The sequence below is a fragment of the Scophthalmus maximus genome, chromosome 22 (assembly GCF_022379125.1).
Source record: "Scophthalmus maximus strain ysfricsl-2021 chromosome 22, ASM2237912v1, whole genome shotgun sequence".
NCBI classification, from domain to species: domain Eukaryota; kingdom Metazoa; phylum Chordata; class Actinopteri; order Pleuronectiformes; family Scophthalmidae; genus Scophthalmus; species Scophthalmus maximus.
Window position 1 is genome coordinate 5852443 of NC_061536.1, and position 23421 is coordinate 5875863.

Here is a 23421-nt window from a genome sequence, read left to right on the forward strand (position 1 = left end):
TGCTAGCATTAATTATCAACAGTGGCAGGAGCTACATGAATATCTTTATTGTGTTGCTGGTACAGAGTGATTGGACAGTATATCACTAGACAGGACCATGTTAATTGACATATTAGAACTCACTCACTTAACCCTCTGTGACTAATAATAGTTGAGGACATAATCATGTGTTCATAAAACTCCCATATTCCTCGCAATTTAGCGTATTATGCAGAACGGCAGGATCAGAGACTTACGCTGCCGCGCAGGGAACGTATATGTACGTCATCACGTACGTGCGTCCAACTCTTTCCGGTTCCAATAGCAGCCATCTTGTTTCCCCCTGCTAGTTAAATAAAATAAATAATAAGCCGAGTCGGACTTCACTTCGAACCCACTAAAGAAAGTGAGTAAGAAATTAAATTTGTTTTGTGAGTGGAACGTTTGCTAAAACGGAGCCCGTGTTGGGTGGAAGTACCGGTAATTAGTTCGTTTTTTTCATTTGCTGTTCTTGACCAATAGACGATTGTTTTGGAAGACGAACATAGGCGCCATTTCCCTCCCCGCTCTCTGAGGCGCTTATTGGTGGCCCGCCGAAGGGATCACGGGTGGTCAGGAAACTGATGCTTTGTGTCCACCATGTTGGCTCTTGTACGCGCGATCGTCGGACGGACTGGCCAGTTCTGCTGGGGCCCCGAATGGCGTCAGTTGCAGAACGATCTTAGCCCTAAAAACCTTGATTGGTGGAATCTAGTCCGAGGTTTGATTGGTCTGAAGGACAGATCCAAACGTTGTCTTTATTGGTTAGACTGCTTCTTCCGAGCTTCGGAAAGCGTTGCTAACTTTCCTTTGATGACAGCACTCGCTGTCCAGTGGCGATTTAAAATCTTACGCTCACTGCGGACGGTCACCTGTGCTGTATAACCGTCACCAGTGTCTCCAGCAAGCTAACATTAACTTCGCCGTCGTTAGCATGAAGTAGCGGGTCAACAGAGATCACCACATCGCTAGCCACTAGTGCTAAATATGTGTGTTTTAGGGTTGTCGTCACCAGTGTTAAACCGCCGGTAGGTTATGAGGACACAGAGCACTTAAATGTTGTGGTGTTGTTTTTTCGTTTTTTTTGCGATCTCAGTTCGACTGTTCAATAAATACGTGCTTCCATCTGCTACCCAGGGATGTCGCATCGGTTTCGTTGGCTCTCGCTAGCCAACTGGCTTATGATATATAATGTAGCGACCCAGTTCCGTCACCGTATTAAAGGATGCCGCGTTTTCGATCAAAGTTGCCCGATTCCCGGTAAAATAAAATAAAAGTCCAATACTCTCGGGTTATTGTTAGCAACACTGCCGAGTCTTGTTAAACTTCATGTACTCGATAATTAAAGATAACACAAGACACAGGACAAGTCCCTCGATATGATGCTGCACTGTGGTGCTGTAGTTGGATTATTTCCCCCCAACAATGTAAAGAAATCAAAACGCATTTAGCCCATGAGAAGTTGACTTCCGTCATATTCAGTAGAATATGAGAACAATATCAGTTTGATTCACAGTCGGGACACTGGAGACCGATGCTGTGTAGTTCAAAGCCAAAGTTGTAGGATCAAAGCCTCTCCTGCAACAATTTAGTTGGAGTTTTATCATCGTTCTCTTCTTACTTCAGTGTCTCGTGATCTGTGCAAGTTTAATATAGCAGTCCGTTACATCATTGCATTGCATTCAAACCATAGGGAACGAAATGTGAGTAATGTGGGTGCAAAGTCAGCCAGCAAACTTCAGTTCTGTTGCTCTGTGCGTGTTCATTTTGCATGTTTGTGGGTGAATGCATGGCTTGGCCTGGCAACCCGGAGGGTGCTTGTGTATTTATGTAACCCATAGTCTTGACTGCTGGAGGTTTATCTCTAAACAGCGTTGGGGAGAGCAAACACGCTCCTGCTACGGGCAGCGTAAGGTCATGGGAAGGTCTCGTTTGAGTGGTGACCTTGCCAGGTGTCATTGCTGAAGCATTTTGGGTAGCCAGCATGCACCTAGAGAGAGAACCGCTCTGGCAGGGCGCCGCGCTGAAGAGATTAATCTTTGTGCCGCTCCACTCTAATCATTAACTGGATGGCTATAGTACCTGCTCTAGTCCCAGTGCTCCTCACTAAAATAGAAAAGGGAACATTTAGCTTTGTTTCTCTCGAGTCTCTGTCTTGTTCTCTTGCCCTCTCTCCACTTGGTCTACCCCTCCCATCCTGCAACAACTCTCCTCTCTGTCCTTCTCCATCCTTCCGGTTCCCCTCCCCCCTAGGTTTTTCCATTGATGGGGCAGGTTTGCTCTCCTTCTCTCCCTCTCTTAAGTTTGATGTATTTCTCTCTGGATTCAGTGTCAGGATTTGCTGTAATGTGCAATGTAAAGCTTTCAGGTCACACCACCTTCTTTTGCATAAGTTGTCAATTAAAAGAGGCCCTCACCAACATTTCACAATGATCAAACCATATGTTCCTGCACATTCTCAACACTGATTTACACGTGGAATCACTGATGAAGTCAGTGGTGCATTAAACAGTGAGTGTTGCACATGAGCAGCAGTGTCCTGCCTTGGTGCTCCAAAGTAAAGGTTACTGTGTAAGAAAAGAGTGTACCTTAAGTAGTGAGCTAACAAGAAGGACATTGTAGGACATTGCTGACGTGGATTTTTTTGATGACGTTTTAATTATGGAAGTTGCTGTTAGCGGAGGTTTTGGAGTCAAGACAACACTGCCTTTGTTTACAGACTTTCACCCATATCTCTTGAGTCTTGTTTATCCACAAATAGAGCGAGAATCAAATGCGGTTTTTTTCCCCTGTACCGTGACTGCTCACCAGTCAGCTGATTCTTCTTCATTTTTTTGTTGTGCAAATCTCTACAATGATCTGTAATGCAGTAATTCCCTTTTTACCTAAATTCAATTGACACCATAGATAGTTTCATTGGATGAATGTTGTGGTTGCGGTAAGTTGCACAACTATTTGTTCCCAAGACTCATGAGAATTTGTTGAATAAAGTGTAATTCAACTAATTCATATTCTAAAGGAGTAATTGGTGAGCATGCGTGTAGACAAATTTGTTCTTCTGTTTGCATAATATTAAGAGAACAATGAATGTAATTATAACAAATAGGTTGGTTAGAGGCTAGATGTTAGTGGTTTGTACCTGTGAGCAAGGATGAATGAGAAAGCAAGGACAAAAGGTGTGTGTGTGTGTGTGTGTGTGTGTGTGTGTGTGTGTGTGTGTGTGTGTGTGTGTGTGTGTGTGTGTGTGTGTGTGTGTGTGTGTGTGTGTGTGTGTGTGTGTGTGTGTGTGTGTGTGTGTGTGTGTGTGTGTGTGTGTGTGTCGTACATGTATGTCTGTGCACACGCATGAGGCAGCGAGTCTGCCTAGGATGCTTTTGTATTTTAAATCATATGGATGCAACATGCAGCATCCGTTCAGGCACTTCTTTTAGCCAGTGAGGGCCAGCGTGGCTGCCTGCATCACTGCGCTGTCAGCCTGTAGCGGCAGAGAGGAGGCGGGGCCAAGAGAGACATTTAGTTTGACATTGTAAATAAGCAGAGAGCAGTTGTCAGAGAGCAGCCCGTGGAACCTTTCTCATCTGTTCAGCAGCGGGAGAGGCAGACGCCGCCAGAGGACAAACCATGCCGAGGCAAGCCGCTACGAGCCCACCCTCACGCACTCCCCGAAGAGCTTTCCACAACTTTGTTTGCTCTTTTTCATCTATCCGCTTCTCTACTCTCTCTTCCTCTTTTCTTTTCCCTGACCCCTATCCTGCAGCTCAAGGTAACTTAGAGCAGGAAGTTGGCTGTCGGTAAAAGGGGGTTGGGTGGAGGAAATAGGAGGAGCAGGGGATGTGTCAGAGCTGATTGGTGTGTGCAGCGTCCAATGGCATAGGAGGACCCTGTCTTCTCACTGGTTGAAATTCTGAGACCGAGGCGGGAGCCGGTGGTGAGGCGGGGTTTGAGTATCATGTAGCATGCTAGATTGATTACTCTTGAATGTTAAAGGGGAAGGAGGCAAAGAGATTTTTGTCTGTGACTCGGGAGTGCCGCTGTTCTGTTTGCCTGCTGTTGCCGGCTGTGCTGTGCTGCCTTTCCATACCCCGCTCGCCCTCTTCTCTGCGCTGGGCCAGGGGTCAGCTCAAAGACAAATGCACAGGTCACTGGTTAGAGCGAGGGAGAGGGGTTAGAGAGTAAAAAAGACAGAGAGACACTGGAGGTCAGCGAGTTGAGGGGACTTGCTCAGAAGCGGAACAGGAGAGACGGGGCTGTGTGTTTATGCAGGAGGAGGACGGTGGGGGGCTGCTGAAGGAGACAGGGCAATGTGTAGAGGGAGAGAGAAGGGGGAGGGGAAGGGGGGGGGGGGCTTGCTCTTCTCCGTGTGTCCGGGCTGAGATCCTTTTTAGAGCCATCCAGTGGAGCCAGAGTGCCTTTTGTCTGTAGATACGATCAGGGGACTGGAGGAAGTGAAGAGGCTTGCGAGAGTTTTTCTGTCAACCTCTGTGCCTCTTCTTCCTGCTGCTGCCGCCGCCGCCGCTGCTCTCAAGGAGATTTGAGCGGGGCTATCTGTTTCCCTCTGTTCAGCTCTGCTCCAACAGGGCAGACCATTCACCATGAAGGGCACAGGGGTAAGTCCGACCGCTGACAACACACAGAGGAAAGACTTGTCAAGAGTTTCTGCTTAAATTCTTCTCCGCTGTTCACTTTCTGATGTCCTCTCTCTCCATCACGCTCCGCAGTAATGAGACGGTGTCTGTCCTCTAAAGATGTCCTCAGCTCAGTCCCCCTCCCTTTCCTGTCCTGTAGTACTCTCCTTGGAAAATTGGAGTTCTTCTCATCCGTGTGTCTCAGTTGTCACTTCACTACAGCACAGATGCTTTTTGCAGATTAGACTGGTTTAAAAAAATATGTGGATTCTTCATGTTTTATTTTTGTTGTATATTTTCGTCCTCAAAGTAACAATGTTGAGTGATGCCAGTCTATCTTTGTTGTCACTAGTTGTTTTTTAAATTTGGACACCGACACACACATAAGCACTTACTCAGTGTTCTGTTATCGGCCACATAGAAGTGCGTAGCAACTCTCTGCTCAAAAGTGCATCACGGTCTTGATGCTACTGATGTCCCGAAGTCCACAGAACCTCCGGGTGCTCGTCCGGACGTCCTTGTTTATATGTCGGCTCCAGACAGTGACGCAGAGCTGAGCAGCAAAGATGGCATCCATGTTGAAAGGCGATTTGTCGTATATGGAGGACTCCGAGAGGATATTTCTCAGTGTTGTTGTCACTGTTGGTGTCGGGGGTCTCCAGGGGTGGAGGTGCAGCTGGTTGCGATGACCTTAAGACCCCTCAGGCCCCCTCCCCGACAGTGCCAGACGCCCAGATGGGGACGGACTGTCAGCCTGTCAGCTTCAGGGGCAGAGGAGGCTAATAGTTTGATCTGATCTCTTCTGATGGTCTTTAGAGGGCGCCTCTTCTCTCACTTGCCCCTGACTCCCTTTTTCTCCCCTCCCTTGCTTCTTAATTGAAAGTTTCCATTGGTGCGTTTGACAAAACAAAGTCCCGTTGGGGAAAGAGAGAGAGGGAGTGCGAGAGAGGGAGATAGACGGAGACTAAAAATAAACCTTAAGTTGAAGCACTTGCTGCCAAATCCCAGGGCTGGCTGCTGTCTGCATGAGATTTGAATATCATTTGTGCCCTACGCTGTACCATAGGCACACCCGGGGAGGAAAAAGTAAACGAATCACGAGAAAGCTTCTTAGATAGAGCTAGGCCTTTCATCTTATCACTAAGGTGACCACCGCTGCCATGCGCACGCTCTTTTGTCCTTGCCGCCTCCCTGTTTTTACATGTGCACACTGTCACTATAAGTACTGTGTGTATGCGGGCGGCCAGGGGGAGTCAGCTGTTTTCCAGTACGTAATATGCAGGTAGCTTTAGCCCTGCCTCCTTTGCTGCTAGGGACTGGGCCTAGCATTGGATGAAGGTCACAGGAATGTGAAATTGGCTCCCTGCAGTCTCTCTGTCGGCAACGAGAAGGAAATATGTAGCAGGAGATGAGAAGCAAAACTCAAAAGGGGGGGATACGGAACATAGCTAATATGTAAAGTATGTGATATTTTTTAAGCTTCTTAGAAAGTACATGGCCCGAACCGCTGGGGTCACAAGTGCTGCAGTGAAAGTTGAAAAACCGGTCCCTTTCTACCCCCCTGGTCCCTCCCCTTCTCTTTTCATCTTGCGCTCTCTCTCTCTCTCTCTCTCTCTCTCTCTCTCTCTCTCTCTCTCTCTCTCTCTCTCTCTCTCTCTCTCTCCTCTGTTGAATGACCTTGGGAGATCAGTGACTAGCACTTCCTGGAGTTGGCTTGAAGCAGAACCAAGGGCAAAGTTTGCAGGGCTATGTGGTCGACTGGGTCAGTCCAGCCGAGCCCAAGGGATGTTACACTGCGGGACACAGAGAGCACGCCTGTCTGTTCTCTTTAAATAAGAAAAACATTCGGACCGACATCTGTGAAAATTGTGTGCGTTTCCCAGTAGTTAATCTGTAATTCCTGGCTGGGAACTTTCTTCTTTTTTTTTTGCCTGAGTAGATCATTTACCCTGCATGCTGTAACCATGCCAGTGTGTGTAGTATATGTGATTGGGTTCATCAAGGTGAGACTTAAATAGTTCACGATTTGTAATTTTGCCCCCCTTTGATTTATGGCCATCAACTGAATGTTTGTCAGTATGACATTTGTTGCCTATGCTGTGTTTGCTCCACCTGTTTAAGTACAGTCGATCAGAATAAAACTGTCATTTTGAACACTGAATGTTAAATATTCAGCGGTTCAGTGATATATCCTGGTTTAAAGGGACGTATGTTGTTTGAACAGAGCTGCACTTGTTTTTCTGCTTAGCAGGCCGGCAGACGTCAACCTTTAGTGACCTTCCTGCAGAACTGTCTATTCTGCATCACACAGCAGCCCGTGGAAAACTGACCTCTTGCTAAAGACACGTCAGTGTAGCAACGCTCATCACATAGCTGCTATTATATCCTTCAAATAAATGCCTTTCGCTTGATTGAATGTAACCAGATCCCATGGGTACAAATTTGCTCTGTGTGCGTCCCGTTGTTTCAGCTAGTAACCCGGAAGAGAATCAGTGTGGGAGGTTATTTTAAGGTCGTGGTTTGAAGGAGGAATAACATGTTTTTCTTTTTTATCTTCTCATCTTAATCATTTGTCAACACAATTTTTGTCCATTTTCTCTCAATCCATGTGTATGAATATACACTAGTGTAAAAAAGAAAAAAATCTTTGAAGAATTAGGACTGAACTATATTCTAAACTACCATGTACTATACAGTTATTTGTTGCACTGTAATAAAAAACAAAAACCTGACTTAGGAACCTAGATTGTGGCCACAGGGACCGTCTGCAAAGTGCAACACAAAAAAGACTCCCCAAGGGGATTTTGGTAACACTACACTTGAACTTATATGATATGAATTTTTTACTTTTCAATTATGAAATTGTGAACATTGAAAAACACAACTGAAAATCAGTCATTGAAATTTTGAAGTGTTAAATTCAGAAGCAAATAAATCCACATACATAGTTTCAGTGCTGAAAAATTCAGTAGTAGAAATTCAGTGCCTTTTTAAGTCTTGTGAGACAGATTCGCTTCCATTCACATCTTCCTCAATGTGAAATGTCAGCCCGGCTCGAAGTGAAGATCTGGGATGAGATGAATTCCTCTTCAGCACAGTGACATTGTCGTGCTGAAAACACCTCAGGGAAAAGTTCACTCTTCTGCCTCAAATGGGCCAGGTTGTCCCATTCGCCTTGCCTCATTACTTGTCAGCAAAATGAAGATCCCTTTACGACAGTTGTCAGTAGATTAATGGTAGTTAACTGCAGAGTATTACACCTAAACTTTGCTCTTATACCAATCTTTTACAGCAGTTAAATAAATATGTAGTCATGTGAAATTATCTTGTTGTTTTCTCCGGTCTCCTGTCTGAACTGATCCAAGGTCCTATCAGGTTTATTTGTAAAGTGGTGCGATGTCAGAGTTGGAGCGACTCGCTGCTGCTGCGAGTGGCCACTCGATGTGACGTGCCAGCAATCGAGAGAGGGAGGGTGGCAGAGATGACAGCGAGGGAGGAGAGATGCAGGACCAGGCTGGGAGAACAACGTTAGTGCTGATTCAGCTGCTGCAAGTAGAACAACATTGACTCTCCTAGAGAAGTTTGAAGAGGGAGGGGGGAATCAGGTGAAAGTAAGTAAGACAGAGGAAGAGGAAACACACACCCGCGAGTGACAGAGAAATGGGAAGCACTGGAGAGGAGACAGGGAGAGAGATAAAGAGCCGCTGAAAGAGGAAGAGTTGCTGTGTTGGAAAATGACGACAACGTGCACACACACACACACACACACACACACACACACACACACACACACACACACACACACACACACACACACACACACATACACACACACACACACACACACACACACACACACACACACACACACACACACACACACACACAGAGCAGAGTTCGAAGGAAACCCGAAACCGGCAGCTCTCTGTTTTCGATGACCCAATGAAGGACAGCAGAACCGCAGGGAAGAGGAGAGGAGCGATGGACAGTGCAGAACAACACTGTGTTCCCTAATACAGCCGACAGTAGCAGCTTAGAACAACGCAGTATGGATGAGATTGTCGTATTTATGACCGATCAATGCATTGTATCCAGTAAAAAAATTTTTTTTACATAATGGCACAGTACATTCAAAAGATGTTATCTAAGTGTTATTCACAACACTGACAACAGTTTGTCAGAACTGAAACTGCACTAACAAGCTTTAAAAATAATAATAATATTCAGAACAGATTTCCATTAGAGTTCTTCAAAACTTAGAGATTAGAAACGTGAAACACATAATCAAATGGCACTTACCACTGCAGATAAAATACAGCCGTCTTGACACTGTCTGACCATTTACAACCTTTTATAATGTTGACATTTACTAGCTCTCGGGTGGTTTCACAATTAAATTGATTCTCTTTGTGCAGTGGATGGCCCCACTCAAGGCGTTCAGTTCACTGGGCTAGACTCAGACCACAGAAGGTGTTGCATCAAGTCAGCAGAAGACATGTTCTGCGCTCGTGTGTTAAGACATTCTCCCACACAAACTTTCCATTGATGCAAGCCTTGGGAAATATGGTAATGTCTGAATACTGTCAGTGCAACACGCGAGCTCGCTGAGGGAGCGACACCCAAGGGCATGTTGATACTTCGCCCTTTACACTCTCTCTCATGTGTTCTTTCTTTTCGTACACTCTCACACTTCAGCCTGCCTCTCATCACACTCGCTTGTCACCCTCCACCCCACTGCTGCTGTGGTTAGTGCTCGGCTGTGTATTTATATTGAAGGTCACGGGGTCAGAGAGAGGGGGTTGGGGGTGCATGTGGTTTAATAACTGCTCTCTATATGAGTGTTTTTAAAGAAAATGCAGGAGTTTTGAAGAAGTTAAGAAGAAGATGGGTTTTTATCTTTTTATCAATTGCCATCATTTGCTTTTTTAAACTCCTATCCCCCTCACTGTTATTACCATGGTAATTAACCTGTTGGTTGCCTGTAATGCTGTCAAGTGAACTGCCTGATTATTGTTAACAGTAGGAAAGAGCCACACAAGCTGGCAGGCAGTACATGCAGACACACGGATTGTGATCAAAATTATCACATAATCAAGTGCTGACACGTGTGGTCAAATGCCATTTAGGCAGAAAAACAAATTTGCATGGTCACGGTGCTGCAAAGTGCACAGATGCTGCAAAAAGAACTGGCTGAGGTCAGTTCCCCTATTGGGCAGAGGAAGGAACGACTACAATTCCCATCAGTCACCACTGCCCCATGGAATGCTGGGATTGTTCTTGTGACTGCAAGATTTTAATCAACCTTGAAACGCAACGCAACTGGACACTGGAGCGTCAGACAGGAAGGGGGGGGGGGGGGGGGGTGACATTGTCAAGGTCAATCACTAGCCCTGCATGTCATGGCTACGAGCGGCCTGATCGATTTATATAACGCCAATCCTGCTGTCATTCTGTCTCATCGATTTAGGTTACTCTCTGTCGAAAACTGAATGACAGGGCAGGATGCAACAGTGCTCCTTCTATATTATTCACTAACTTACACAAATGCCAGCGACCCAACCGATCTTAACATCTTGCCTTTCAAAGATCAATCAGGTAAAGCCCTTCGCATTGTGAATTAGTGATTTATTGGTGTAAAATATTTACCGCTGCACTTATCTGGTGTGAATAAAGGAGCTAAAGTGGACCCAAAGTCAAAACAACCCCACTGTAACAGAACCTAGGGTGGGAGATACTTGATGGAGTGTTTGAAGGGCTGTCGTTTTGTATTGTATTGGTCTGTCAGCTGGACCGGAGCTGCAGCCATTCATGCCTCTTGGCCCAGAGTGAGAAAAGGAAGAGAGGATAAAGAGGAGACCCCCCCTCTCCCCTTTTTTCTCCTAACACTCTTTTTCTTTGTACCGTCACATCTCTCTTTCTCTCCGTCTCCCTCTTTGTGTCTCGTTTGACCCACATAACTAGTTTGCACAGCAGTCCTACTGCGGCCATGTCTGTCTCTTACCTCCCCCTGTTGAAGCCTTTGGCACTTTTTGTCTTAGTGCTGGTTAAATGCTGAACTGGACGAGGCACTACCCCTTCCTCAGCAACATTTACAAACACGCTTCGTCTCTGTTGAGTGTAGCTCTACACACTCATCTCTCGTTCTGCCCACCCCCCATTTCGTTTTCTTCTCCCTTCTGCTGAATCTACTGAGGTGGGGAGTTAAGGGGAAGAGTGCGATCCCGACACGCCAAGCTCGGCGTGCTCAGGCAGGCAGACAGGCCAATATTCCCCCAGCAGATTCCTGGCATGCCATAGTAACCTGCTGGATCCGCTTTCAAACTGTCAGACCCCTTGTAGAAGCAAGCTTTTATGTCCACATGCATGTATGTGTAACAGCCGCTTTATTTCACTTTACAACCTTTTATTAGTTCGCAAGTGTATGTCTGTGTGTTCAGAATGCGCCTCCCTTAAAAAACTAGGACCTTGTTGTTGTCAGGAGATTCGTACTCTGACACAAACTCACATGCGTTCTCACTGCATGGAGTCACAAGCAGCATTTGCCTTGCACATGACATGCATGTGTTTGCAGAGGAGCTGCAGCTATGTGCCGAGGGTGATAGAGCCATTCATAATCAGGCAGCATGTAGCCAGTCTGGTGGTGGGTTTGTGGGCATATCAACACCCCACAAGGACAAGAATAGAAACCTGTTGGGGCTTTATTTTAGATTTCACTGTATTATAATTATAGGCTGCGATAGGACTTGTGTTTCTGACACTGGGGAAGAACTCTGAGCAGCGCAGGCCTGACTTGTACCGACACTGTAAAAAAACGTGTCCTGTTGTCGTCTCCTCTGATCTTCACATAATATCTTTGTTGTTTTCGCATTTTAATAATCAACATTTTGTTTCTTCCTTTCTTCGCCCCGTGACCCCGTCATGTCTCCATGCAGCAGAGTAGAAGATGTCGGCAGATGCGTTTGGAGCCGGGGGCAGCGATGCTCAGCAAACCTTGCAGTCCTTCTGGCCTCGTGTCATGGAGGAGATCAGGAACCTCACTGTGGTACGTAACGCTCACGGGAACTGACAAGACATTCACATACCAGCGAATACAATGCTAGGATTCAGTGGTTTTATATGGTTTCAAATGTACATTATACAAAATGTCTTGTTCTCTATTCTGTTTCTCTTCCTGATCACCCATCTGTTGCTTCCAGAAGGATTTCCGCGTGCAGGAGTTGCCTCTTGCTCGAATCAAGAAAATTATGAAGCTGGATGAGGATGTCAAAGTAAGACCAGACCCTAAATAAATTACACTATATTTTCTTTAAAAAAAATTTAACAAGCCCTATGTCACAATGTTAATGAAAGTGAGAAAATATTCCTGACTTCCATTTTACTTACATTTTCCTTTTCATACAGTGTACTTTTTAAATTTTTAATTTTTAAGGCCTTAATGATAACCCTCCTTAACGTAACCTTCTTCCTCAGACCACTCGGTGCCCATGAATAGCCTGATCTACTCAACAGCGAAGATTATTTCATAATGGAAAGATATTATCAGTTGTTGAACTTTGATACCAATGCAGGTCTTTCAGATATCCTGAGGTCATCCCTGGCTTTTGGGCCTCGTGTCCACAAGGTCTATTCAAACTCCACCCCACGCTGTCTGTAGCTAGACTGCTACTGATGTGCGTGTGTGTCGTGTCAAGGGAACTATCTCCTTAGTTAAGCAGCGGCTTTTAGTGGTAAAGAGATCAGCATATCACTAACATATCTGAAGACCAGACCCTTCTGTCAGCTCTGATACAGTAGCTTTTACTGCATGTGTGTACAAGCACCTGTGAGAAGAGTGAAATTATCACAGTCCATCTTAATAACCAATAACCAGTTACTGTTTGACCCTGGTCAGAGTTCAATGCCACTCAATATGAAGAAGTGTGAGTTTCAAGCTAAGCAGTTTAGCACCGCTTGGGCCTGCAGACCAGTGATTTGACAACTAAGAAGAGCTGTTGTCACAGACAAAGGAGGGTTTGAAGTTGACTTATAAATGTAAAAAGTGTTTCGGCGATGAATAATGACATTCTCCTGCTTAGCAGTGGGATGAAAATTAATAATTTTGAATGTAATCCAGCATTTGTTACTCCTGAGCGAATCATGTTATAGCTTATGTGTGATTGATGTTTACTAGTCTGCGAATGTTTTTAACCAAGTGCCACTCCCTCTCCGTGATACAGATGATCAGTGCGGAGGCTCCAGTCCTGTTTGCCAAGGCAGCTCAGATCTTCATCACAGAGCTCACCCTCAGAGCATGGATCCACACTGAGGACAACAAGAGACGCACACTACAGGTCAGTAACTCTCTCTCTCTCCACTTTCTTCTTACACTCTTTCTCACTGATTCGTTCTTTTAACTCTTCTCTCAAACCTTGCATTTAGTTGACATTTGGTTCTCTGTGCGTATATACAAGGAGAGGCCTCATACCAGCATCCCCTTGAGGACAATCCTTCTGTTTAGTTCTTTCTCCCTCCATTGACTTAAAAAAAAAAAGCCAGGCAGCCGCCTGTGACCCACTTTTCCCTTCGGTGCCATTTTGGCTGCGCCGCTGTCCCAAGGTTGAATAAGATGGACTCTGGAATGACGCAAAGCAAAAGGTGATGGGAGCAGTTTGGGAAAACTCAGGCTGGAGTTTGTCTCACCTGGATGTCAAGAGGGGTAGACTGGGGAGCAGAACTTGAAAGCCCTTAAGTCCACTTTATCCATTCACATACCTCTGAGAGATTAGCAGCCCATGGATATTTGTGTACCAACGCAGGTAGATAAAGAGACTGGGATAAAAAAGAAGAGTTACAATTGAAGACCTACTTTGGAAGTGTGTTCACTTTCCTGTTATCTTGACTTATCTCTGTCCCATTCCTTTTTTTTGAAGCAATAAACTATGCACTGTTTAACTTTCTATATGCTGGTTTACATGTCAATTACATTTATACATATGACAAATGAAGAACTTGTAACCTTTAATACAATGAATGTGTGTATTTCTCCCATCTAATTAAGAGATAAGGGTGCCATCATTTCCACATGTTCGCACACACACACACGCATGTGGAGTGCCCGATTCCTATTGTGAAGAGGGCACGCCAATTGGGGTCACCATAGCAACGCCCATCAATAGAACAAGTGTAGATGTGACCTGGTGTTACCAGATATTAATCAAGCTACTATAAATAGAGTCCAGTGCAGGGAGGGCCACAATGGGGGTCCTGACAACCAATATCCTGTGGAAAATTCCACAGAGACAGCACACTGCTATGGATATAGGAAGGTGTATAGCAGCAGAGCATGTGCTCATGAGGGCGGGTTGGTTTTATTCATCTGTTTGCCTTTTAAAAAAGGAGGTTGTTAAACTTTCATGTAAATTATCTTGGGGTTCGACTTTTATTGTCATTATCAATTATTGATCTTTCCGTGATTTGTTGTTTAATCTATTACATGTAAGAAGATTTGTAAAAAAAAAAAAGGCAACTGGAAAGAGCAAATATTTGGTATCATTGCTTAAAAAGAAATCCACCATATCAATTTATTATCCCAATAGTTGCCAATTAATTGTTGACTAACTGATTCTTTGAGCTTAGTTGGCAAAGCACATACCTGTTATTATAAACTTTATTTCAATTCAAATTTAGCCTCTTGCTATTTCGAGTGTTGACCGTGATTATGTATAATTTGCTGCATATATTGAGTTTGCATTATTGAACTTACTTTACCTTCTGTGTCTGTTATGCTTACAGAGGAACGACATTGCCATGGCAATAACAAAGTTCGACCAGTTTGACTTCCTGATTGACATTGTGCCCCGGGACGACCTGAAGCCTCCTAAACGACAGGTAGGGAAACACACACACTTCCAGGATAGTCCCATGACCTGCACAGTAATGGGCAAATTGTTGGTGTATCCAAAGTGCAGGCAGAAGTGCTGATCACTTCGGTTTCAGGCACTTTTCCATTGTTGGCAACCTGGAGGGGCTGTAAACATCCTTGACTGGAAGCTGGGGTTTGGACAATTAGGGCTTTCAGTCGGATGTTTGCAGCATCTCATTGCCTCTGACAGCCAACAGTAACCTCCTAGTGGCAACTAGCAGTATCAGTTGGTAGCTAATAGTTACTAGTACTATCATGACATCAAACATGTCCCTTCAAGGAACTAATTTAACAAGGAGAGCGAGATGTCTGTTGAAGGTTAGCAGGTGATCGATGTACTCTATAAAGATTTTGTACACCAAATGTTTTATATCAAGTAGACTGTCTCCAGGCTTGTAAACATCCTACACTCTCAGCTGTGTTGTCATGGAGCTGGGAGAGGGGTGTTTACGCTTCTGGTGATGGAGAAACCTCATCAAGATGAAGTCCTGCTCAGTTATGAAGCAGAATGACAAGGGTCAATTGTTAGAGCTGGGTTCAAGCCCCTACGCCAGCAAACATTTAACCTGCTGAATTGTGCTTAGCCACTGCATTTGTGTGGTTGACCCAGCCCAGAGAGGACAGACAGAGAGAATATTTCCATACATAAATCAATAAATGTTACATTAGTTTCAGTAGACTAATCATGCATGGAATTTACCAAGGTTTAATAGTTTTTTTTGTGTAAATTGCTCTTGGCTGATCTGAGTAAAAACATGTGTTCAGTCTTGCATATGTCCAGGTGGTATTGACCAGTATGATGCCTGTAATGGAGCTTGTGTCCAGATTACATTACTCCTCCTCAGCCACATCCCATCAGTTATTTATCAGGCCGGGTCTTATCTTCCGTTACACCTGCAAAAATAATTCATGCCGATGTAATGGACTGATAGACCTTCTCCTGTGTGTGTGTGTGTGTGTGTGTGTGTGTGTGTGTGTGTGTGTGTGTGTGTGTGTGTGTGTGTGTGTGTGTGTGTGTGTGTGTGTGTGTGTGTGTGTGTGTGTGTGTGTGTGTGTGTGTGTGTGTGTGTGTGTGTGTGTGTGTGTGTGTGTGTGTGTGTTTTTGTTCCTCGCCTTCAGGAGGAGATGCGTCAGTCGGTAGCTCCAGCGGAGCCGGTGCAGTACTACTTCACCTTGGCCCAGCAGCCCGGAGCTGTACAGGTGCAGGGAACACAACAAGGCCAGCAACCCGGCACACAAACGGCCACAACCATCCAGCCTGGACAGATCATCATCGCACAGCCACAGCAGGGACAGGTACTACTGGCTCCTTGTCTCATGAGCTCTTCACAGAGTCACAGGGCTGGTGACAATAATTATGACAGTAACATTTTCATCAAAATGAAATATATATCGCTATATTGATTATATGTTGCACAAGCATAATGAGCAGGTAGAATATATAATATCTACCCATAAAGATGAGTTAAAATCCACAACCTTCACTCAGGAACAAAAATCATTAATATTAATTATCGATTATCGACTGATATGAAAATCTTTATCTTTATAAAACATTTTGGCCATATTGCCCAGGCCTAGTTTGTCACAAGGCACCTCAGAGTACAAAGGACACACACAGCAAGATTTCAACAAAGCTGCGACAAAATGAAACCACAGCTTGACATTTGAATTTATTGATCACCTCTCCCCAGTTGTGTTAAGTAGCACATTTTAAACTCCACCCAGTCCTGGGAATCCCATGGCAAAAGGCTTGTGACTGGGGTCATCGTGCCTTTATTGACATTAGTGTGAGCTCACATTTAGGACCTGACCAATCTCCCAACATCCCTCTAAAAGCCTGTAGAGGCAACATTTCATCTGAACACTTTGCTCGCCCAAATATTTCATTAATCTTCTATTTTCTTATATGAATTATGTTTATGGACCCCAAAAACTTTACAGCGGATTGATCTGAAATTGTGCTATCAGGCTCTGTTTATTTTTGCAATATCGTACACTGCAAAATTCAAACCTATACAGCTGTAGTGTATGCATCATGGTTGAATTTTTTAAATCATATAGTCAATGGTGTTTTGCCTTCATAAGTGCAGTTTACTAAAATTAAGCTGAAAGAAACAAAAAGTGGACACACACGACTAGCACTAGCGAGAGTGCATTCCCCAGTGTTTCACTAAACAGTAAGATAATAAACAAGCATAATTAGGAACACCGTTCAGTTGTCTGTCTTCCTAATGATCCCCTTTCTGACTACTCTTGCTTGTAAGCGGCTTCCCCCTCCAGCCTGGTCTCTGCATGTTATGTAGCTGTGCTGCTGCGCTGCTGTGGTGCTACATGCTGCTTCAGCAGACTGCCTTTAGCTGAGCTGTCATAGTCATTAAGAGCTGGTTTGATTCACCAGTGCTGCTACTGCTGCATTCCCCGCTGGGAGCAGGGAGGTCGCACTGTGACACTCGCCTTATGTACACATAATTGTGGCCTATTTACTTGGGAACACTGAAAAGGTGGACCTTAAGTAAGTAAGTGAATGTAAAAGGTATTTGGTTTATTGTTCCCTTGTGCAGGTTTGTTTTCCTGCTATCAATCGTTTCTGTATTATAGAAACATGAAATGTTAACTGATGTAAACGAATTCTGGATCCTGTAACTTGGATCTTGGCACATGTCACGTCTGCTACAATACACTTTGTCTGTGGAGTGTGGTGTAAAGCAGAAAGTCCTAAAGCGCACACAAAGATGAAGAAAGTTGAGCAGTTTTCAGACATGAACTGAATTTCCTGGACCTTTTCTGGAGTATGCCGTTCACGTATGAAGAACGCAGCAGGACATTGTCCGAGTCAGACATGTTCACAACAGCAGGAATATTCCGGAACATTCAGGTGAGAAGTGGCGCCTATGATGAATGTCCACTCACCTGCCACAAATCTTCCGATTCCTGCTGTATTCTCTCATGGACTCACTTGGATATTTTCTGACAATTTTACTAGGCGGCTGGCAGGAAAAATATCCAGAAGATGTCCAGGGCAACATTTGTGGACATTTGCATTCTCAAACTAAAAAAAACAACAGGATAATGTCTGGACTTCAGTACATGTCTGAGAGCAGCTATAGAATGATGAACGATGATGAGCAGACATCTCATTTCATAGCCTTTACATGTGGATCTTTGTCAGTGTTCAGACTGAGCTTTCAGCGCCAATATTTGTCACTGTTGTACCAATTCTGTCATTTTTCTCTCAGGTCACCAACTGTCTCATAAATACTTATGAAACCCCAGTTAGCATTAATTATGTTGCCGTTAACTTCACAGTGATGTACATGCCTTTTTTAAAACCTGCTGTTTGTCTGTTTTTGTCAGTTGGCCTTTGTCATTTCTCCAGTTTTACTTGCATATCTCTTAACCATGCCCCTAGGTGTCATTTGCTGCTCATGTCACCGTTTAATGCATTAGCATTTAAGCTGTCTATGTATACACTGACTCCACACATGCTTACATCCGTGCTTTAAGTTGTTGCTGTCGCTGCTTTCTCACTGTGTGTCTTTCTCTCATTTTCTCATTCTACCCTGTTGGCCATCAGATGCTGCAAGGTGCCACCATGCAACAGTTACAGCAGGTGCAGGTGCAGTCACAGGGCACACCCATCACGGTAAACACTCATGAACACGTGCATTTATATGATCACTGGCCAAAAAAAGACAGAAGCCAAGACTCAGGAGTTACTGGTGTCTATGAGCTCTGTCCTGCTCGGATGACTGCAGCCTGTATGGGAGGCCACTGCATGAGATCAGGTGGCCTTACCCTGGATAGTGTGACAGACAGAAGTAAGGGAGGTCTTGAAACATGCATTGTCACCTAATGTCCCTGTGTCTTCTGTGTCTGACTAATGATCTTTAAACAGACTTAATATATAAAATCACATTCCAGGGAAGTTTGTCTTACACTACATCTAATGTATTGCTTCTTTCTCTCTCTGCCTCTAATCTGTCTCCTTCTGTTTTTATCTTTCTTTTTTCGCTCCGTTCCTTTCTCTCCATCAGAGTGCGCCAGTGGCCATGCAGGTGGGTGAGGGCCAACAGGTACAGATTGTCCAGGCAGCTCAGGGTCAGGCTCAGACAGGTCAAGCCCAGGGCCAGACCATGCAGGTCATGCAGCAGATCATCACCAACACAGGAGAGATTCAGCAAATCCCGGTAAGAAATGGCATCAAGCTGGAAAAGAAAATGATTGGAACTAGGGGAGGAATTGGTGATGGGAGCAAAGAAGGACAAGCGGTGTGCGGAAGGGAGAAGGAAAGATGAAATGGCTTAAGTAAAGCAAAGTTGGTTTGCCGGGAGCCATAAAACATACATTTTATAAACATAAAGATTCACCAAAGGAAAGTGAATCATTCTTGCTGCTGTTTTCTAGAGCAGGAAAATGGCTGTGACCTCTGCGTTCCAATGACCTTTTCTCTTAATCGAGCTTTGTCTCCCCCTTGTGTCGGTCGACTGTAGGTGCAACTAAACACGGGCCAGCTACAATACATCCGTCTAGCCCAGCCTGTCTCCGGAGCACAAGTGGTCCAGGGACAGATTCAGACTCTCGCCAACACCCAGCAGGTGATCACGACGGCAGCCAAATACATTTTAAACTAGCATTCAGGAAGCCAATTATCCAATATCCAAATATTTACGACACTCACTATTGTTTTAACTTGCTTTGCTTTCAGATCACACAGGCTGATGTACAGCAAGGACAGCAGCAATTCAACCAGTTTACTGATGGACAGGTAACAAGTTCAACAAATGTATCCAGTGTGTGAGAGCCGTTGACATTTTGAACTAAATATTGGATTCAGGATTTTTGGTTTGTTGCCAGGAGAAACCTGACTTGGCATTTGTTAATTTAACTCGCGCGGACACCTAGTTGCCAACTAGCTGACGTGCTGCATGAAGGAAAATTTAATTATAGTATTATTTACTTATTTAACCAGGAAACCCTCATTGAGATTAAATTACCCCTTTTCAAGAGTATTCTGGCCAAGATAGGATGCAATAACAGAGTTACAGGCAAGCATTAACGTACAGATACCACAGTCAGAATTCATTTTATAATCCCAATCAAATAAAATATGTTTTATCCGAGAAGCAGCCTTATGTTATAACCCAATATATTTTTAAAACATTGTTTGTAACCATGTCACCCTGTTAAAATCCATCTAAACACACAAACCTTAAACCTCTGTTTCTCTGATTCACAGCAGTTGTATCAGATTCAGCAGGTGACGATGCCAGCGGGACAGGAGCTGACCCAACAAATGTTTATTCAGTCCACCAATCAGACAACAGACGTGCAGGCCACGCAGGTCAGCACCGAATGAGCCCAACCAGGAACCTTCACTACACACACACACTCACGTGTGCCCACATGACGCCATCAGTTGCCACCAAGTCCAACAAAGGAAGTTCAACTCCAATGATTTTAAGCACTGCTCATTTAGACGGGGGACCTGTAATCTTGTAACACTCATTTTTTTAGGGTAATAAATTTTAGTACACTGGATCAAAAACCAAAGGGACACTGACTCTTTCCCAATCACATGCTTCGATATGTTTACGATTTTGTACTTCTGCCACCCACATCTGTAAAGAAATATGCATCAACTGCAACAGTGAACTGTCTCTCCACCAACCAACCCCATTCTACTTGTCTTTCTGAACTTCAAATACTTTAAAAAGATAAGAAAGTTGTGAGCTTTATTCTTGCCACCTTCCTTTTCTGCTACCCATTTGGAAATTAATTGGGAAATTGTCCGTCCCTTGTGTCCACGATCTGGTGATATCTGTGATGGAGGGAAGCCGTGTGATTCATCATCCCTTCTTCATCGTTTGTCATGTAATTGATGAATGAAATGAAGCCATATACCTCAGATATCACTGTTTAACCGTAACTCAATCTAAGGGATCTAGAGAAGTTACAGGTTTAGTGATGTCATTTTCCACACTGAGGGATGAAGCATGACTTTTATGTTGTAAGGGCTTCAATCTGTAACTGTGTGTTTGTGTGTTGAGCACAGACCAGTTATCTCTATACTTCCATTTTGTCTCTTTATTCACTTTCTTTCTTCACCCCTCCGCCTTTGAGCAGCTCTTCTCTTCCTCTGTGCAGTCTCACACCACCTTGTCTACCCGGGTGGTTTAGGAGTCTTGTGCCCTGGGTTTCGTCTCATGTACGAACACATGACTCCACCTGGAGAAAAAAAACAACACCCCTTTTATAGAACACTGCTTTTTTGTGTTTAAAAAAAAATTCAAATGTTTTTTCTTTTTGGGTTAGAAACAATGTTTTGCCTTCCCCATCATTTTTGTACAGTAATGATTATTAATGTTCTTATTGTTGTTTTTGCATGTAGTTCCAACTGCCAGCATGACATGCAATAGATAGGTACGTTCCGTTTTTTTGACGTTCCTTTTTTTGTAAACAAACTTTGTTCGTGATAAAAATAAAAACAAAAACCATAACTTGTCTAAGACATGTTTTTAATAGTATTTTCTGAATTTTTGTTGTAATGTACTGATCTTTGTTGCTTATTATTCTGTTTTAGGGGACTTAAGCAACTTGCTATGTGTGGACAGTAGACAGGGAGACAGGAGAGAAATGCTACAGCACCAAGAGATAAGACTTGAACCAGCCCAGTCAGCCCACGACTGTATTTTCAGGTAGACACATCTCTCCACCAGTGCCCAAAATGTTGTAAGAGTTATTATTTTCCACTCTTACTTATAGTAAATGAATGGGGTTTTGGGCTGTGGGTGAGAGAAAACACGGGCAGAGCTTCTTTGTTGTTACTCAGGTACCATTTAATGTCCTTCTCAAACTGCAGGACAACTGAACACTGCACATTAACTGAAATATCACTCCATGTATCTTAGCAATAATTTGACAGGCAAGGTGCACCCTGTGACATTGTTTCTGATCTAAATAAATTAACGTAACACCATATATGATAATTACTAAGGCTGTGTCAATTCCATAGTAAACCTCAGAAATACAAAAATAAATCTCATCTTACAAATAATCATTTATGTTTACAGTAACTTTTATCTAATAGGTATGAAATAGAAACAGACTAAATGCTAATGCTAAATATTCAAAAGAGACTCATTATAATTATGGACACAGGGAAATGTTGGCGTTTCTATTTGTTTATGAGGCCTGTGCTATTTTCCCAAATGGCCATAAGAGGGCAGAACTGATCTAATAAAGTGTAGGTGCCGCTGATGGACTGTATGTAGTAGGGCACCTGATTTATTGCCGAACACAGGTGTACTGTCTTTCACCAGGGGCATTGTTTACTGAGTATAGACATATCCAAAGTGCATAGCGCCACAATTGTCTGGCAAAAATGTGCGATCAATATCCCGCCACGATGCACCCCAAACCACACTGTATGAAAGCCACTAATCTTATTTATGCTGCCCTCCTCAAGCGCCACAAAGGACAAGCGGTTAACAATAGAGTCACGAGTTATTTGGCCGGAGACCGCTCAGCTCCTACAGATCAGACGGCATTCCTTATCCGACCTCAATCTTAAAAGGAAGAGAAGTTATTATGGCGGCACAGAAAACGGGGGTATGTGGCGAGATGCATGGTGCCCCCCCCCCCACCTTGCCTTAAGTACCCTTTTAAGTAAAAGGTCACATTTTGCACGCTGTCAGTGTCGAGAGTCAAAGATCAAAAGTTTCAAAAAGTGTCCCTTTGAAGTACTTTCCCATCTAGCTGTGTAAAAAAGAAAAAAAAACCACATTTCCCCACACATGCAACCATACTGAGCGCTCACTACACAGTTGTCTGCGTGCACCACGGTCATCAAAGCCACAAGTAAACACTACTCAAACCGGAGGGCCCTTTCTTGATCGACTTAATCACCAAACAATAACTGCATTAATGAGTGCAGACTCATGTTTGGCTCGCTCTTATAAGAGGGCCGAGGATTGTGAGAGTGTTTGAGCTTAAGTCGAGCGTGAAAGGCTTGTCCACTGGTATTTTTCTTGGCTGGTCCGTCTGGTCAGATCAAGGCAACCTTGGCCAGATGAACTGAGGCTGACTGCTTTGGCTGTGGCCTGGACCTTGTGATTGGGCCAAAACACCGGTTGGCCTCACTAAGTTAGCAAAGAAATAAATCCATAACAGGAGTGGATGGACTTTGTGTTTTAATTTGATTTCCTGTCTTTGTGCTGTGTCGGGAGAGATAGCTTTAATCGCCATCATACCATCATACAAGCTTTTCCCAGGTCCTGCCACTTTGTGCAGTCAGCAGCAAAACAATTCTCCAGTACATTAAAAATCTAGAAAAATGTCTTACATAATGTAATGTAATGTAATTGTATCAGAAAACCTGAAAGGTTGTTGGTCAGGATATAAAAAAAACATGTTCCCATAGTGAAGAAAAGACTTTAAATTTTGAGTTTATTTAGAATGTATATTCTCAGATAAAAGGCTCCAAATGTTTCTTTCACTTAATTAAAATGTTTTTGTTTTTTTACTTTCCCAAAGTCCATTTCAACATATGCATTCTTCTCTCTGGCAACTCTCTATTGTGTCTGTATAAAGACTCAGTGCGTACTCACTGAGTCTTTTTATAGCTTACAGTCGTATGGTTCAGGGAGGTTTTTGCCTGACATAGGTGAGGTAGTGTCTACACTGCAGTTCCCTTCCACCCCTCTGAATGTTGTCGGTAACACGCTGCAGAAGCACGCTCAGTCAGCTCTGTAAAAAAGCGGTAGTGAGCCACAAAGGATCTTTAGACTGCTTATGAATGAGCCACTGAGAGTGGTCTCTGCCCCAACCTACTGTAATTTCCTGACTCCTTTCCTGAGTCACTGCATGCTGTGTTTG

General features: G+C 43.9%; 1 protein-coding gene across 13 annotated transcripts; it reads left to right on the plus strand.

Moving 5' to 3' along the window:
* Positions 1-176: 176 nt before the first annotated feature.
* On the plus strand, positions 177-21601 carry nfyc (nuclear transcription factor Y, gamma). Of its 13 annotated transcripts, XR_004786912.2 has the most exons (12): positions 259-385; positions 11576-11685; positions 11840-11911; positions 12860-12973; positions 14415-14510; positions 15664-15840; positions 18122-18190; positions 18582-18734; positions 19038-19142; positions 19253-19312; positions 19784-20967; positions 21128-21601. XR_004786912.2 is itself a non-coding variant. In XM_035621421.2 (11 exons), exons 2-11 carry the CDS (start codon positions 11587-11589, stop codon positions 19901-19903), a joined length of 1065 nt encoding a protein of 354 aa, XP_035477314.1. In that variant the 5' UTR covers positions 259-385; positions 11576-11586; the 3' UTR covers positions 19904-21044. The 13 variants fall into 13 exon arrangements, 12 of the variants coding, with proteins under 12 accessions (XP_035477325.1, XP_035477326.1, XP_035477314.1 ...); XM_035621421.2 differs by lacking the exon at positions 21128-21601 and having other exon boundaries at positions 19784-21044; XM_035621427.2 differs by lacking the exon at positions 21128-21601 and having other exon boundaries at positions 11843-11911; positions 19784-21044.
* The last annotated feature ends 1820 nt before the right edge of the window (positions 21602-23421 follow it).

Coding starts and splice junctions, on each gene's coding strand:
- nfyc (XM_035621421.2), top strand. CDS start 11,587: ATGTCGGCAGATGCGTTTGGAGCCGGGGGCAGCGATGCTCAGCAAACC. Junction 14,511..15,663: donor TGAAGCCTCCTAAACGACAG/GTAGGGAAACAC, acceptor CCTCGCCTTCAG/GAGGAGATGCGTCAGTCGGT. Junction 15,841..18,121: donor CACAGCCACAGCAGGGACAG/GTACTACTGGCT, acceptor GTTGGCCATCAG/ATGCTGCAAGGTGCCACCAT.